This window comes from Hirundo rustica, chromosome W (assembly GCF_015227805.2).
Source record: "Hirundo rustica isolate bHirRus1 chromosome W, bHirRus1.pri.v3, whole genome shotgun sequence".
In the NCBI taxonomy this organism is placed as follows: domain Eukaryota; kingdom Metazoa; phylum Chordata; class Aves; order Passeriformes; family Hirundinidae; genus Hirundo; species Hirundo rustica.
This window is the reverse complement of record NC_053487.1, coordinates 1703-19367: the sequence shown is the minus strand read 5'-3', so window position 1 is coordinate 19367 and position 17665 is coordinate 1703. Positions and strand designations below refer to the sequence as shown.

The 17665-nt window shown below is 47.3% G+C and overlaps 1 protein-coding gene across 1 annotated transcript; it reads left to right on the top strand.

Annotated features, from left to right (window-relative positions):
* Positions 1-9600: 9600 nt before the first annotated feature.
* LOC120764959 (uncharacterized) lies at positions 9601-16396 on the top strand (the record flags this gene model as incomplete). The annotated part of the gene is made up of 2 exons (XM_040089145.2): positions 9601-9711; positions 15095-16396. A coding segment is annotated over exon 2 (1191 nt), but the record flags the coding sequence as incomplete, so codon positions are not given.
* Positions 16397-17665: the final 1269 nt, after the last annotated feature.

Sequence of the window (17665 nt, the reverse complement as noted above, 5' to 3'; positions counted from 1 at the left end):
GGGCGGTTAAGGGGGGGGAAATGAATGTGTGTGAATGAGAGGCAGCTGGTTATCCCAGACCTGCTAAGTGAGTGCAGAGTCTCCCATGCTGCGTTTCCGTTCTTTCGCGAGAAAGACAGCCAGTAAAGAGACGAAGTGGGTGATAAGAAGAGTGAGACAATCCCCCCAGGGAAACTGGGACTGAGTCTTAGAGAAGGGGTGGGACCCCTAGGAAGTAAAAAAGTCTGCTGGATTGAGGGGTGATTGCCACAAGATCATCCAGGACTGAAATCTGCTGGATTGAGGGGTTATTGCCCCAAGATCATCCAGGACTGAAACCTGCTGGGTTGAGGGATTGTGCCAAGAGCACCCAGGGTTTTGCCGGATTGAGGTTATGCCCAAGAGCATCTGGGGTTGAACAACACAGCTAGATTGAGGGCTCAAGTGCCTGAGAGCATCTGGGGTTGGACAACACAGCTGGATTGAGGGGATATCCAAGAGCACCGGGACTGGCCAGTAACACCTAAAATTGTAATAGGTGATTAAAAAGTAAAAGGTACCTTATTGTTGTTTTGTTGTGTGAGAGTGAGTCACACACAAAATCTGCCTTAGTTTCCCCGGGCAGGTGCAGGGGCCTGTGGAAAAGCGTGTGTGTGACCTGCAAACCAGCCATAGTTTCCCTGGGCGGGTGGGGGCTGTGGAAAAGCGTGTGTGTGATCTGCAAACAGGCCATAGTTTCCCTGGGCGGGTGGGGGCTGTGGAAAAGCGTGTGTGTGACCTGCAATTCAGCCCTTTTTCTCCGGGCGTGTGGAGTGGGGGGGGGGGGCAGTAAAGTGTAAGTGACACACAAATTAGCCTCATAGGTGGATCGGCACTTGAGGCGACCAGATTCTGGGCCCTCCTCAGAGGCCCAGCTATACTGAAACCCCGAGATCAGACCCAAGGTGAGGGGGAGGACACACAAAGCCACGATTCTCTGGCGACAGGCTTCATGTCCTAAGAGTGTGAAAGAGTGTGCAAAAGTGAAGGAGGAATGAAGTAAGAGTAGATGGATGAAAGCACATGTAATGTTGGCTGTTATATCTCCTTAGAGGGAGGTGTATTGTATTTGTGTGGGATAGAAGGGATTTTTGTGTGTGTGCATAGATAGAAGTGGTCTTTAGGTTGTAAGAGAAAGTGAAAAACAGAGGTGGGTGTGGTGGTGTGTGATTTGTTTTATTTGTTTTATGTAAATTTATACAGATCTTATGTAGTGGTTCGTTCGATGTACCCCCCTGTTTCTGTAATGGTTCTGACTTGTTTACTGCTAAGTGGCCCCTGTTCGTTATATGTCAATCACCCCTTCCCCCTTGATCCCAGTTGTCAATCCCCTCTCTCTCCCCTTGGGCGCCCTGTCTATCACTCCAGGACCCTTCCCTGGCTTCTAGAAAGCTCCAGGAAGGGCGTCGAGTGATAGGCTGGGGCCCTGGAAATCCCCTCCCATCATTTTGTGGTTGGTTCCTGGTTTTATGGTTCACACCCCCGGTTACCCCCTCAGTTTCTCTGACTGGCTGACCAGTTGTCGCCACCCCTGTTTCCACCCCACCTTAAAAGCTCTTGCACGCCTGCTCTCGGGGTCTCTTCTGGGCAGCAGGTTACAGAGTGCAGAGCTCCACGCTCCCTCTGTCTCAATAAACCTACGTTACACCCTGCTCAGAGGAGTCCGCCTTTCATTCAGCTGCCGCGGTTGCTTGCTCCATCTACGTGCCCGTCGCTGGTGTTGGGATCCAAGTTCCCACAGGGAGGAGGTGGCTCACCCTGCCTGCCGCCCCGACCTTACCACGTTGCCGCAGTGAGACCCACTGAGCTAGCCTGTGGCCGCGCTGGTCAGCGCAAACTGGACACTGCAACAGCGGTCTGGCGCCCATCACGGGGCACCCCCCCGGCCACGAGGTGGACCCCACAGCACGGATTTGGGCCGTAGAGAAGCCGGCCGAAGAAATCCTTGGACGCCCCGCTGCCCCTGGTCGGAGCGGCTCTTTGAGATCTCGCTCCCAGGGGAGAAGAGGACAGCCCGAAGCACCCAGCGGGTCCTCTTCAGGCAGCTGATCCCACAACCCCAGGTTTTGCCATCGTCTCGGGAGGGGGTAAGTTGCTCTTCGTGAGGGCACTTACTTTTTGGGAAGGGTGCTTCGGGAAGAAGACCCTATTTCGGGAAGGGATTCCCCAGGAGTGGGGAGGATCCTAGGCTGCGCGCGGCCCAGGGGGTGGCGGTTTGCCCCATGCCCCTGCGGGAACCCTCTCTGGGACACGCTTTTGTTCTTTTCTGTTAATTAACTTTTAGTTAAAGGGAAAGTGGCAAGGCGTTTGGGCAAGTGGCCCTGGATTTTTACAGCCACTGAGTTTTATTTTTATCGCGGCTCCCCGGGTTTCGGTGGGGAAAAAATTACCCGGTTTTAGGACGTTTAACCCGCGGTTTGTTTTAAGTTTAATTTGCTTTTGCCTGGGTGTTAGTGGGTGGGCGGCAGGAAAGGGGTTTCCATACCCTAGTTTTGTAAAATCGAGAGATGGGTGCGAAGCTTTCGGCCGCTCAGAAAGCATTTTATTATAGTTTTAATTCTGTTGCGGAGCTCGCCCAATTAAAAGTTTCTAAGGGCGAGCTCAAAAGGTTTGTCCGATGGGTGTTCCTACACTTCCCACAAGCGTCCCCGGAGCAAGTATACAGCCCCAAATTTTGGCGGGCTGTGAATAGTAAAATTCAGAATTTGGCTTTATCCAGGGACAAACAAGTTTCAAAATTTCTTAATTTGGCCTTGCAGCTTTCTGCTGCAGCTTTGAAAATAAGCAAGGAAGTGCAGAAACAACCAAACCCGAGACAACCTGCCCCCTGTTCTCCTTGTCCCCCTGCCCTTTCTCCTCGTTCCCAGAAGGGAATCCTTAAGGGAGCAGCAGGAGTTCTGCCTGCTGGCTCAGGCTCCCTTAGGACTCCCCGATCCCCCCGCCCAAGTAGTCCTGGCCGGACTGCTCGGGGCGTCTTGGGCAGCCCTGGCCAGGCAGCTCAAGACTTCCACCCTTCCCCATTTTCCCCAGTTAACAGACCCCGAGTTCGATTTAGTTTAGTTGAGGATTCCATACCACAAAATGGCTTCCCTATCCCCTATCCTCAAGATGGCGGAGACCACATGGCACGGTTCTCCCCATCCCCCACTCCTTCTTCCCTCAACCCCTTTCTTCCCGCTCTTGAGTTGTCCAACCCCTTCCTTTCCTCAACCCCACCCCTTCCGAAAAAGACTCTGCCCATGTCTCCTCCCTCTCCTAAAACCCTTCCCTCAGCTCCTCCCAGCTACTCCTCCCATGGGAACGCCCACATGACATCATCGGGTTCCCAAACCACACCCCCTGCCAGAAGACCTGCCTCCTGGGCTTCCGGTTCCCACGGTCCCCCTTCCGGTTCCCACGCTCCCCCTCCAGTTCCCACGGTCTGGGCCCGGAGGGGGCGGGGCCAGGGCCTGAGCCTACAGAGATGCATCAGCCTTCCCCTGTTCCCTCAGTGTCCCCAGTTGTCTACAAGGGCTCCCGAGGAGGGCACAATGTTCGAGCAGTCCACCACCCATTTTCTCAGGCCACCATCAGAGACCTCTGCAAGGCCCATCGAGATTATGGGCGGGACAGCCCCTATTTTAGGGGCCTGCTCCGCTCTGATCTAGAAGCCGCTATTGTCATCCCAGCGGACCTTAGGCAGCTGTTCTCCTGCCTCCTGGACTCCACTGAGCTCAAGTTATGGGAGGCAGTGTGGAGACAGCCGCATAGGGAGGCCTTGCCGAGTCTCCTTACCGATCCAGAGACTGCAATTGATGAAAATTGGAATGCCCTCACCCTAGAACACCTCATGGGTGAGGGAAGGTGGGCGGATCCAACAGACCAAGCGTCGAGCATCCCGATTAAGGCCCTCACAACAATAAGGGAGCATGCGGTGACAGCATTCTTTAGTATGATGCCGGATGGTCCGGTCATCCCTTATTATAAGATCATACAAGGGACCAAAGAAGCATTCACGAAGTTTGTAGAAAGGCTCACCCGAGCTATCGAAGTACAGGTAGCGGAAGTGGCTGTGAGAGAGGGAATCCTAAGGGAGATGGTGTTTGCAAATGCTAACAATTTATGTAGAAATGCTATTCTTAGTCTCCCTTTGGACCCTCCTCCGACCATTCAGGATATGCTTCGGGTGTGCCAACTAAAGGTTCCGTTTATGCAAGGGTATGACCAGGACACAAAACATAGACCACCAAGAGTAGCAGCGGCACTTAACCATCAGCAAGAACGTTCTCGCAAACCGTATGTTCCCCAAAATAATAAATGTGTCATCTGTCGGGAGCTGGGACACTGGGCAAGTAACTGCCCATTGAGGAACGACATTGAACTACGGAAAAAGAAAAAAGGGGCAACGGGGGAGGTGGGAGAGAGGGAGTGGCGGGCGATAACACCCGCCAGTTAAACTAAGGGAGGAGCGCAGGTCCGCCCGGCGCGATGAGATAAATAGGGCGGACCAGGCAGTGGGAGGGGGGAGAGAAATGAAGAGCGCCAATGATACGCTGCCCAAAGAAGAAATCTTTACCGGACTTGACACACCTGACATGACATTTCAATCTGACCATGACTTGTCTAAACATATTCTTATTACATCTTCTAAGGAGGAACCTTTTAAACTAGAGCTCACCGAAGCTGTCTACCTGACAAGTACGGATTGGACCTTCCTTTCTGTAAATAAAAAGGAACAAGGTATCTGGCCAGTCCAAGGAAAAGAACTCATCGTCATCGGGGATTGTAAGTACACCCCGCAAGAGATCGAGATTCTCCCAGGGATTTTAGTCAACAACCCTGAGAATCTCGTTCTCTGGCTGTGTTGCACTCACCCGCCGACCTTTCTCCCTAAAGGTCAAATTATCGCTCAGATCATCCCTACCTGGGGACCAAGCAATACATCAATGGTCCCATTGGCTTGCCCTGTGCAAGCCATCACTGAAGAAAGGCCCCGGGTAACATGCGAGTTCACGGTGGGTGGGGAGACACTTAACATCATGGGTCTCTTGGACACGGGGGCATATGTGACGATCGTGCCATCTAAAGATTGGCCGTCACATTGGGCTTTGCAGGACGTAGCTGGACACGTCCAGGGTGTTGGAGGGCTTCAATTGGCAAGACAGTTAAGGAGCGTAGTGCAAATTAAGGGGCCAAAAGGGCAATTGGCAAATATCTGCCCTTTTGTTTTAAATTATAAGGAACCCTTGCTTGGAAGGGATCTCATGGCTCGATGGGGGGTCAAGATTGACATACCCGACCCCTCAGTGGATATTTCCACAGCGACCATTGAAGAGCGTCCCACAAAAAAACTTAATTGGCTTACAAATGATCCAGTTTGGGTGGAGCAATGGCCGCTTTCTAAACAGAAATTAAAAGCGCTCGAGGAGCTCGTGGAGGAGCAATTACGAAAAGGACACATTGTAGAAACAGATAGCCCTTGGAATTCTCCAGTTTTTGTGATCCAAAAGCCGGGGAAAGACAAGTGGTGCCTCCTCCAGGACCTCCGTCAAATTAACAATGTGATTGAGGACATGGGGTCTCTCCAACCAGGGATGCCTTCCCCAACTATGCTCCCCGAAAATTGGAAATTGGCCATAATTGATATAAAGGATGTGGGAGATTAGGGACAGGCGGTCGGAAGATATTGCGTTGTACGGGCAGACAGAACCCCTCCCTCAATACTTAGTTGGTTAGTGTCCTTGATAAGGTAAGCAACACCTAACTTGTAACGTAAGCAGACGGAAGTGATGTAGCAAACAGAGGTTTTATAACTCCATGTAACCAGTTAATAAACGCCATTAGCCGTCCACCACACTGGTGTCTGTGAGCTGGTGGTCCGAGCAGCCTGGGTGTGGCTACCGTGTCATTCCTGGAACCAGGTCGCTACGCCTCAGTGGAGGTAACAAGTGGTGCCGAAACCCCAGGAGTTGCCCGGGAGAACGGGAGTCGCCTGGACGGGTGAACGACGGCCGAGCGGCTGGTGCAGCTCGGCGGGAGGGACGCCTCCGGACCCACGCAGAGGATGGAAGCCCTCATGAAGGTCGTTTCTCAGATTCATAAGCAGTGGGGAATTGATTGTAAAGCAAAAGATTTTACCCTCACAGTGACGAGGCTTTTGCAACTTAGTATTATTGATAGACCGGTGGATATCCTCCACCCAGATGTTTGGGATCAATGTACTAAGGCTCTTGCCAAAGACACAATGTCTTCTGGCTCGGGGAAAAATCTTAAGGCATGGGGAAGGGTCGTAGATGCACTGCAGAAGGCTTTGCAGGAACAAGACACCTGGAGAGCTGCCCAAAATTGTTTAAAGGTTTCCCCCCAATTAGGTATCGCAGCAGCGACGCAAACTTTCTCAGAGGGAACTGTTGTTGAGAATTTTCAGACTGTAAAAGAATGTAGTCTGAATGTTAGTGATAATGCTCACAGTGTTGATGAGGTCAGTTCGGCCGAATGCATAGGCTCAGGCTCGGAAAATCAAGAGCTCGCTTCAAAGCCTCCAAGCTCAAGGTCGCTCACTGAAGAGATAAAACAGATGCAGTCATTTTACAACGGTCTAGCTGAAGAAGCTAGGAATGCTGAAAAAGCGGGGGAGGGACCTCCACCTTATGCACCTCAAGATAGCGCTGAATCCGAGAGGGAAAGCAGCAACTATACTGCAGAAAACAAAGAAAGTCATTTAGATAGTGGGCTCGTTGCCAACGAAAACAAAGAGAGCTCGTTTGCTAACGCGGGGGCGCGCGAGCAGAAAAAGGGAGGAGAGCGCAAAGAGAGAGCTGAAGCTAATCTTTGCCAAAAAGCGCGTTTTTCTAAGGCAAGAAGCTCCCACAGTAGGAGGCGGGGGGAGCGCAGGTGCAGGGGGCGGCTCAGCCCCGAGAGAAAGGGGCGGGGGCCAAGAGGGAAGGGACGGCCCAGCCCTGAGGGAAAGGGGCGGGGTCGGAGCCCGACCAAAAGGCTCCGGAGCCCGGAAGCAGCCAGTCAGTCGACTTCCGGCTCTGATTCGGACTTCAGCTGGGACTGGGACAGCCAGTCCTCTGCTGCCGGCTCTGACTCCGGCTCCGACAAAGAAGAAGTAACAGTATATAAAATCAGTAACAACAATGTTTCTACTTGGGCTGAGGGGAAGTCAGAACGAACTCCCCTCACAGACTGGAAGAAGATAAAAATGGCATGCTTTAAATGCAGCCAGGCATTTAAATTGGGCAAACGTGCAAATTATCAGACTCCTACCTTCAGTACCCCGATCAAGTAGACCCTATCAGATTCTCACAGCATGCAGACACAGGAGAGAGGCCACACCTGGCACCTCCTCCTCATTCAGTCCTTTAGCTATCTACCAAAAACCTAAGTCAGATCCTTACAATCTGTTTCTTAGTGTGTTAAATGCTACCTTTTTGTCATTGAACCAATCCAATCCGAACTTTACAAAATCATGCTGGTTATGTTATAATGCAGAACCTCCTTTTTATAAGGGTGTCACCCTTGATGCTCCTTTTGAATATTCTGCAGCAAACAATCCACACAACTGTAAGTGAGACACACCCTGGAGAGAAATTACCCTGAGTCAAGTCACAAGCCGAGGCAAATGCTTTGGCAGTGTAACCGTAGCAAAGCAGATAGGAAATATCTGTACTGAGTTCATCCAACCTAGTCAAAAGACTGATAAGTGGGCAGTTCCGTTCCTATCAGGAATGTGGGTCTGTCAACAAATCGGAATAACTCCCTGTGTGTACCTTAGCAAATTCAATAACCTTGCTGACTTTTGTGTCCAAGTTCTGATTGTTCCTAGAGTCCTGTATCACCAAGAAGAAGAAATGTATCACTTTTTAGAAGAAACCATCCTGCTCCGCAAAAGAGAAGTAATAACAGGTATAACCATTGCAATGCTCCTTGGCCTAGGAGCCACTGGCACAGCCACAGGTGTTTCAGCTCTCGTGACCCAACATCAAAGACTTTCTCAGCTGCAAATGACAATTGACGAAGACTTACTGAGAATTGAAAAATCCATCTCCTCTCTGGAAAGATCTATCTCCTCGCTTTCGGAAGTCGTCCTGCAGAACAGGCGAGGACTGGACCTCTTGCTCATGCAGCAAGGAGGCCTGTGTGCTGCCTTGAGAGAAGAATGCTGTTTTTATGCAGATCATACCGGAGTCGTGCGAGACTCCATGGCCGAACTGAGAGGAAGACTGGATCAGAGAAAGAGAGAGAGAGAGGCCCAACGAGGATGGTTCGAGTCATGGTTCAATCAATTTTTTACTTAGTCATGGGAGGGGGGGGAAATGTGGGAGATTAGGGACAGGCGGTCGGAAGATATCGCGCTGTACGGGCAGACAGAACCCCTCCCTCAATACTTAGTTGGTTAGTGTCCTTGATAAGGTAAGCAACACCTAAGTTGTAATGTAAGCAGACGGATGTGATGTAGCAAACAGAGGTTTTATAACTCCATGTAACCAGTTAATAAACGCCATTAGCCGTCCACCACACTGGTGTCTGTGAGCTGGTGGTCCGAGCAGCCTGGGTGTGGCTGCCGTGTCGTTCCTGAACCAGGTCGCTACGCCTCAGCGGAGGTAACAAAAGGATTGTTTTTTTCAAATTCCCCTACACCCTGACGATGCCCCACATTTTGCGTTCTCGGTACCCACCATCAACCGAGAAGCCCCAAGGAAGCGCTATCACTGGCGGGTACTCCCTCAGGGAATGAAAAACAGCCCGGTCATCTGCCAGTGGTATGTTGCCTCCTTGTTGTCCCCTGTCCGCGCAGCCGCGGGACAGGCCATCATCCGTCATTATATGGATGATGTCCTGGTGTGCGCCCCGACTGACGATGTGCTCTCACATGCGCTTGACCTGACAATCAATGCATTGATTGCTGCAGGGTTCGAGCTGCAAGAGGAAAAGGTTCAGAGGATGCCACCCTGGAAGTACCTCGGGCTGGAAATCAACAAGCGGACCACTGTGCCGCAAAAATTGGCAATCAAAACAAAGGTGAGTTCCCTCGCAGATGTCCATCAGCTGTGTGGGGCTTTGAATTGGGTAAGGCCCTGGCTAGGTTTGAACACCGAGGACCTAGCCCCCCTTTTCAATTTATTGAAAGGGGTGTTGCCATCACATTCATCTTATTCAATAAACTGTATTAAGTTAGTAGCAAATGTTAAGAATTGACAGTAGTTGACAGTAGTTGACATTAGTAGAAGTAGTCATGCTAAGGCTTGGTAGGCCGAATGTAACCTGCAGATGAACTTTATAGCAGATTTTGTAATGTAAGCAGTGTAGCTAAGGAGTGTATCCATTTATCTAGGGAATGTACCTTTGGCAGAAACCTAAATGTCAGAAAGATAATTGTACCAGGTGGTGAAAGTGAAGTAAGAATTTGTAATGATGAAGAAATCATGTAAAGAAACATATAAAAACCCTGTGATTTTTCAGTAAAGTTGGGGTCTTGTCTTTGGACGCTAGTCCACAGACTCCCGGGCCCTCAATAAAGCACCGCATAAACGACTTCGGTTGTTTGTGTTTTCTTCGGATCGGGCAACAGTTTTCTGGCGACCCAGATGGGACTCCGAAGGTGGCTGGGGCGGTTCACGTTCTGATCCACTCCACGCCGGCACCGAGTGATTCTCGGGAGTCATCGGTTCGTGCCCGACCCCTGCGCCTAGCGGACGACCACGAGAGGTAAGCCCGAAGGTGCTTTATTTTCTGGTTCTGGTTTGGGTGCCTGCTCATAAGACGAGGCGGCGATCCTCGCAGAGTTGGGCTAAGACGTCTGGTTGGTCTGGGAAGCCTAGGCGCCAGCTGTTAGACGCGGCGAAAGCTGCGCGGGTCCAGCACTTGCCCCTCGCGGCGTCGAGAAGCGGCAAGTTGGTTTGGTCTGGTATTTATCTGGTATTTATCTGGTATTTATCTGGTATTTATCTGGTGTTTCTCCTGTTAGGCTGTTAATATTGCTTGTGGTTATTATTGCTTGTATATTGCTGGGCTGATTGCTGCTGCTGCTGCTGCTTTTTGTTGTGCTCGTTTGTGAAATTGCTGTACAGTTGAATGTGAAAACGGTTCAAAATGCCGCTTGAAGTATTTAAGTCTATGGTTCAGTCCGATAAGAATATACCGGGAAATACCCCGTTAGGATGTTTATTGAAGAGATGGAAAAGTGAAGGGTTTTTCCAGGAGATGAGTAGGAGTAAGATGATTGATTATTGTAATCATTGGTGGCCAGAATATGAACGAGAAGGGCCGTCTTGGCCAGAAAATGGTACTATAGATTATGATACTCTGAGTTCATTAATGCAGTACTTAAAAGATAATGAAAAATGGGATGAGGTACAGTATTTGGACTTGTTTTATTTACTGCGCCGTAAAAAGGAGTGGCAGACGGAATGTGGAATAATGGTATTAGAAACGAAAGAATCTGGGTGCGGAGGCTGTAAAGAAAAATCTAAATGTGTCCAATGCTTAGCATTAACTCTCGACCAGAAGAGGACTTATCCTTAATGGTGTCACCCTGTACAACTTCTGCTACACCCCCCCCTTCTGCTGTCTCACCCTCCCCTGCTTTTTCACCCCTCCCCTCTGTCTCACCTCATTCCTCTTTGTATCCACCGTTACCAGAGAGCAGTTCGGAGGAGGAGGAGGAGATAAAGCCAAGAAATACTAAAAAGGTTACTATACGTTCTCCAACCTCTTCCCCTGTTTCTTCCCAAAATCAGCGAAATACTCCGCTCGCGGCACGAACGAGACAGGGATGTAAGAATTATGGGGAACCCCAGCTTATCGCCCCTTTAAGGGAAGCTATGGGGCCCCAAGGAGAGAAAGTGCTTGTAAAAGTACCCTTCTCCCCAGGAGATCTGGTGATTTGGAAACAGTCAGCAGGCAGTTATTGTGAGAATCCTGAAAGAGTGGCACGGGTGGTTAAAATGATTATTAAAACCCAGAATCCAGATTGGAATGACATGCAGGTTTTGTTAGATACCTTAATGGATTCCACTGAAAAGGAGATAGTGTTGCGGGCAATGAAAGAGTGCGCTCGAGAAATGATTAGACTGCATTTAGCTGGAGGTACAACCGTAAATGAACTAGTACCAAGTGATGATCCGGGATGGAATCCGAACGGGGTTGCAGGGAGGGAAGCTATTAGGGAATATCAGGAATTGTTAGTAGAAGGAATCAGGACTGGAATGCCTAAAACTATAAATTGGTCAAAATTGTATACAATTAGACAAGATAAGAATGAATCACCCTCAGCATTTTTAGAGCGACTTAAGGAAACTGCTAGACGCTTCACTGATTTGGAAATTGACAGTGAAGCAGGAAAATTGCAGCTTGCCTTAATCTTTCTGGGTCAGACACAGGAGGATATACGTAAGAAATTGCAGAAATTAGAGGGACATGAAACTTGAGACTTGGATAAAATGTTGGAAGTGGCTTGGAAAGTTTACAATAATAGAGAGAAAGAAACGGCCAAGAAACAGCAGGCGAATATATTAGCTATAATGCAGCAAGCTGGTGACAGAGGAAGAGGCAGAGGTGGTTTTGGGCGCGGTCATGGCTTTGGACGCGGCAGGGCAGGCTTTCAGAATATTGGATTCAGAGGACGGGGGATAGCCCCTTCTGGTCCCCAGCAAGGAGGGATTGCTCCCAATCAGTGTGCGTTCTGTCGTCAGATAGGACACTGGAAAAATGAGTGTCCAGTAAAAGCTGGACTGGGAGGAATGCCAGGAGCACCAGTGAATAGTTCAGCAGGTCACCCCATGAATCCAGAAGGTGTCGCCCAAGCATTAGTTTTGGGAAACTATCAGAATCAAAGCTGACTAGAGCAGGATATAAAAGTCAGAATTGACATTGATGGAGAACCAGAAGAATTTATTGTTGATACTGGGGCATCATATTCGGTTTTAAATAAAAGACTGGGACCTATTAGCAATACTACCATACAGGTAGTGGGAGCAACAGGACAATTGGAAGAAAGACCCTTTTTACAACCATTAAACTTGAAATTTGGAGGAAAGGAGTTAGACCATCAGTTTTTGTATATGCCTAATTGCCCCAAACCATTATTGGGCAGAGATTTATTGTCATTATTGAATGTCAAAATCATATTTGAGCATGGAAGGGTAAAATTAGAGGTTCCGGGAGAAGAAATTGCTAAACTGTTTGTAATAAAAGAAATTGATCCCTCTCCTATTCCCATTGAAGTGGATCAGGCTGTAGTACCTTGGGTATGGGAGACGGGGAGCCCTGGTAAATCAAAGGCTGCTCAGCCGGTGGTAGTAGAATTAAAGGAAGGAAAAGAGCCAGTCAAAATAAAACAATACCCAATTACATTAGAAGCTAGGAAAGGCGTTGCTCCTTTGATAACTCAATTTTTAACACAAGGGATTTTGCAGGAATGTGAATCAGAATTTAACACTCCTATTTTTCCAGTTAAGAAACCAAATGGTAAGTACCGGTTAGTGCAGGACTTAAGGGCAATCAATAAGATTGTAAAAGACATTCACCCAGTGGTTGCCAATCCATATACTCTATTAACATCTGTGTCAGAAAAGTTTAAATGGTTTTCTGTTGTTGATTTGAAAGATGCTTTCTTCTGCATCCCTCTGGCATTGGAAAGTAGAAAATATTTTGCATTCGAATGGGAAAGTCCTGACACTGGAAGGAAGAGACAACTCACCTGGTCTCGCCTGCCTCAAGGTTTTAAAAACAGTCCAACGATATTTGGAAATCAATTGGCAAAAGAATTAGAAGAATGGAAGACTACCGAGGTAAGAGAGTCACCTCTCTCTTATGTCATTCTCCAGTATGTAGACGATATCTTTCTAGCAACAGAAGAAAAAGAAACGTGTTTGAAATTGACTATTGCTCTGTTGAACATGCTGGGTCAGGCTGGCTACCGAGTGTCAAAGGAGAAAGCGCAGTTACTAAAGGAAAGTGTAATCTATTTGGGATGCGAAATCACCCAAGGGCAGAGACGGTTGGGAGTCAATCGAGTGGAAGCAATTTGTGCTATTCCCCTTCCCAGGAACCATCAGGAATTAAGGTCTTTTCTAGGAATGGTGGGGTGGTGCAGGTTGTGGATTTTGAATTTTGGACTTATAGCTAAACCATTATATGAAGCTTTGAAGGAACCACGGCTAAACTGGGATCGACAGAGGAAAAAGGCCTTTGAAGACCTGAAACAGGCCCTGAAAGAAGCTCCGGCGTTAGGCCTTCCCGACTTAAATAAAGACTTTCAGTTATACGTGAATGAGAGGCAGAAATTAGCGCTGGGAGTGCTAGCCCAGAGACTCGGTTCATGGAAACGTCCAGTAGGATATTTTTCGAAGCAACTGGATGCAGTAAGTGCTGGTTGGCCGTCATGCTTGTGGGCAGTTACAGCCACAGTGATCCTTATCCAGGAGGCCAGGAAATTGACTTTGGGGAGGAAAATAGAGGTATTTGTGCCTCACATGGTACTGGCAGTTTTGGAACAAAAGGGGGGTCACTGGCTTTCATCCAGCAGGTTGCTACAATACCAAGCAATTCTGAGAGAACAGGATGATGTGGATTTAAAAATGACTAATCATATTAACCCAGCAGAATTTCTCCGCAGTGAGCAGGAAGAAGGAGAACTAGCACATGACTGCATGGAGGTGATTGAACAAGTGTATGCCAGCCGAATTGATTTGAAGGATGTCCCAATGGAGAACCCGGATTGGGAACTGTTTACTGATGGGTCCAGCTTTGTGGAAAGTGGTACCAGGTATGCGGGATATGCAGTGGTAACAGCTACAACCGTAGTAGAGGCAAAGGCCTTGACCCCTGGAACCTCCGCTCAGCGAGCTGAAATTATTGGACTCACTAGAGCCCTAATGCTGAGCTCAGGAAAGAAAGTGAATATATGGACTGATTCTAAATATGCCTTTGGGGTGGTGCACATTCATGGTGCCCTGTGGAAGGAACGAGGGTTGTTGAACTCTCAAGGAACTGCTATCAAATATAGAACTGAAATTCTAGCCTTGCTAGATGCAGTACACCAACCCGAGAAGGTTGCGGTAATGCATGTGAGGGGTCATCAGAAGGAAGAAGGGAAGATCTATCAAGGAAATAGACTAGCCGATATCACAGCACGAAGAGTGTCCAGAGAAGTATGGACCCAAATGGCCTTGATACCTACCAAGGTGAGTCCTGTAACTCCACATTTGATCCAGGAACCAAAGTATTCTCCAGATGATGAAAAACTAGCCTCACTGCTGCTAGCGCAAAAGAATGCAACTGGATGGTATGTAACAAGTATGGGACAAGTTGTAGTCCCCACCCGAATTATGAAAACTATTTTAGAAACTGAACATAACAAATGCCATTGGGGAGCAGAAGCATTAGTAAAATTTCTAAAAAGAGAAGTAATTTCTAACCAGATGTTAACATTGGCAAAACGGGTGAATGCCATGTGTCCAACCTGTTTGAAGAACAACCCAATAGTTAGGAAACAGATCCAGTTAGGGAAATTACAAGTGGGGCCCGAACCAGGAGATTACTGGCAAGTAGATTTTTCAGAATTACCAAAAGCACAGAACTATAAGTATCTTTTAGTGTATGTATGCACTTTTTCAGGCTGGCCTGAAGCTTTTCCTTGTCGAACAAATCAAGCGAAGGAAGTAGTCAAAACACTGTTGAGGGAAATCATTCCTAGATTTGGGGTGCCGTTGGGATTGTCCTCAGATAGAGGTCCACATTTTATAGCAGGAATAGTACAAGAGGTTGCTAGGATGCTAGATATATCTTGGGACCTACACACCCCTTGGCGACCTCAATCCAGTGGCCAGGTGGAGCGGATGAATCAAACAATTAAGGGACAAGTTAAGAAAATTTGTCAAGAGGCAAAAATACAATGGCCACAGGCATTGCCATTAGCATTGCTCAGAATCAGAATCAAACCCAGGGAGCGATTGGGAGTTAGCCCATATGAAATCCTATATGGGAAACCATACCATGCTAACGTGTTGAAAGGAGATTTGCATGTGCAAGGGGATCAGACAATATTTAGTTATGTCATGTCATTAAACAAAACTCTTAATGCCTTAAGGGGAGCCCTGCAGTGGAATCGACCTATGCCACTAGAGAACCCGGTGCATGACATTCAACCAGGAGACCGAGTATATGTGAAGAATTGGTCCACACATCCCTTGAAGGAAACATGGGACGGGCCCCGGCAAGTGATCCTAACAACCTATACGGCAGTAAAGGTCGAAGGAATCGACTCATGGATCCATTACACTCGAGTCAAGAAAGTCCCTGCACAATGGGAAACCCAGCTGGTCTCCCCAACGCAGATGATCTTTCGCAGAAAGTAGCATTTTTGATTATATTGTTACTGGTAATAACGAAACCAATTCTTATTAATGGTTCTGTTGTAGTTGCAGCTACCGAACCAGTGGTGGATGTCATAAATGGAATAGATGTGAACCTGACCTGTTCTGTAGTGAATGACCAGAAAACTGAAGTCCAGAATATACAAGCAACCCGGAAGAAAGGTGCCAATATAGTCACGGTTTGGGATAAGGATGCACGAAGAGCAAAGGTTCAGAGAAGAAGAGTGACAAGGCAAGTAATGGAAGGGACGGGACAGCCCGAGATAGAAACGGATCTAGATAGGAAAGGTCATGAGAACCTAGTAGTAGGATTAATCAGAGATTTTGGAATGGTGCAAAACGTATCCCGAATTACAGCATGCTTGCCACTCCCAAAAGCAGCAGGAGAACCAATCCCATGGGGAATTGTTCCTGTGGGACAATTGCCGAATGCCACTGTAAATGTTACGTGGAATTGCAAAGTTGAAACCAAGGAAAAAGGGGAATGGGTAACTGTATGTGCGATCTTAGGTTCGTCTAGAGTATCCAAAGAGCAGTGTGAACAGATGCCAGGTTATTATGCATGGGATCACCCACAGATACCAAGAAGGTGTTTAGTAATACCTGAAAAGACAACGTATCCTTGCCAAGTATCTAGGGTATGGAAAAACAGATATGAGAAAGAAGAGGTATGTCAAAATGATACTAAAATAACCACCATGGAAGAATGGAAAAGTATTTGGGGACCCAGCTTGTTAGAAACATATAGTTACTTAGGAAAGGTAAACTGGTGCATAGAATGGAAGGGAAAAAGAGAACAAGACTATGGAAAGAAATCATCGCAGAAAGACAAGTTTCGCCAGAAGGGGAGAGCAGTAGGGTTATGGAATTGTTCTCAAGTTCTTACTTGTGATACTAAAAATCAAATAGGGATAGAGTCAGTAAAAATTTTGTTACAATGGGGATGTGAGTGTAGGGGATATAACCATTCACTTAAAGGAAAGATTAGGGGCCGATGGGATTGTAAAACTACTACTGTAAGAAGTCCCGGGAACCTAGTCTGGGTGACAGGACATGGACATTGGACTACTCATATGCCAGTAGACGGCCCGGTAACCCAGATAACATTAGGGGTTCCCACATTATGCCCTTTTTGGAAAGAGTCAAATTTAACTTGGGAAGAAATTAGAGGAAGAATGAAACGGGAAATTGGAGATGACATACCAATTGAAGATGAATGGCACGAACCTGACGCTGGAGTTGCAATTGGGTGGGTTCTAGAATCACTCTTTACACCTGTAGCTGCTTTTAGGAACAGAGAAATGCTGTACAAATTGCTAGGGCAAACTGAAAGATTAGCAGCAGCCACTAAGAAAGGATTCAAAGATATAAATTCACAATTGCAAGCCACATCCCGAATGACTTTGCAGAATAGGATGGCCTTAGATATGCTATTGTTAAAAGAGCATGGTGTGTGTCAGTATTTAAAAACAAAGATTGACCATTGTTGCATCCATATTCCAAACGTGACTTTAGAAGTAGAAAAAGATATTTCTCAATTAGAAACAATTGAATTTAAAACAAGAGACATTGAGAAGGAGGCACAACACAATTGGATTGGAGAAATTTTTAAATCTTTAGGACTTTCAGTTTCTGGATGGGTGTCATCAGTGATACAGAATGTTCTGTTATTTGCAGTCTTACTACTAATTATTTGGTTAGTGTATAAGTGTGTTTTAGGAGTCATTGAAAGAGAAACAAGACGCACCAGAAGAGTGATGAAGGCCTTAACAAGAGATAATGAGAAGTACCCGCCTCCTCCGAAGTATGAAATTGCTGTCGGGCGAGAAAATCCAGCATTTGAATGACCCAACGATAACTAAGAGTTGAGCATTCTTGCAGAAGACTGAAGAATGCTCAAAAGGGGGGAATTATGTTGCCATCACATTCATCTTATTCAATAAACTGTATTAAGTTAGTAGCAAATGTTAAGAATTGACAGTAGTTGACAGTAGTTGACATTAGTAGAAGTAGTCATGCTAAGGCTTGGTAGGCCGAATGTAACCTGCAGATGAACTTTATAGCAGATTTTGTAATGTAAGCAGTGTAGCTAAGGAGTGTATCCATTTATCTAGGGAATGTACCTTTGGCAGAAACCTAAATGTCAGAAAGATAATTGTACCAGGTGGTGAAAGTGAAGTAAGAATTTGTAATGATGAAGAAATCATGTAAAGAAACATATAAAAACCCTGTGATTTTTCAGTAAAGTTGGGGTCTTGTCTTTGGACGCTAGTCCACAGACTCCC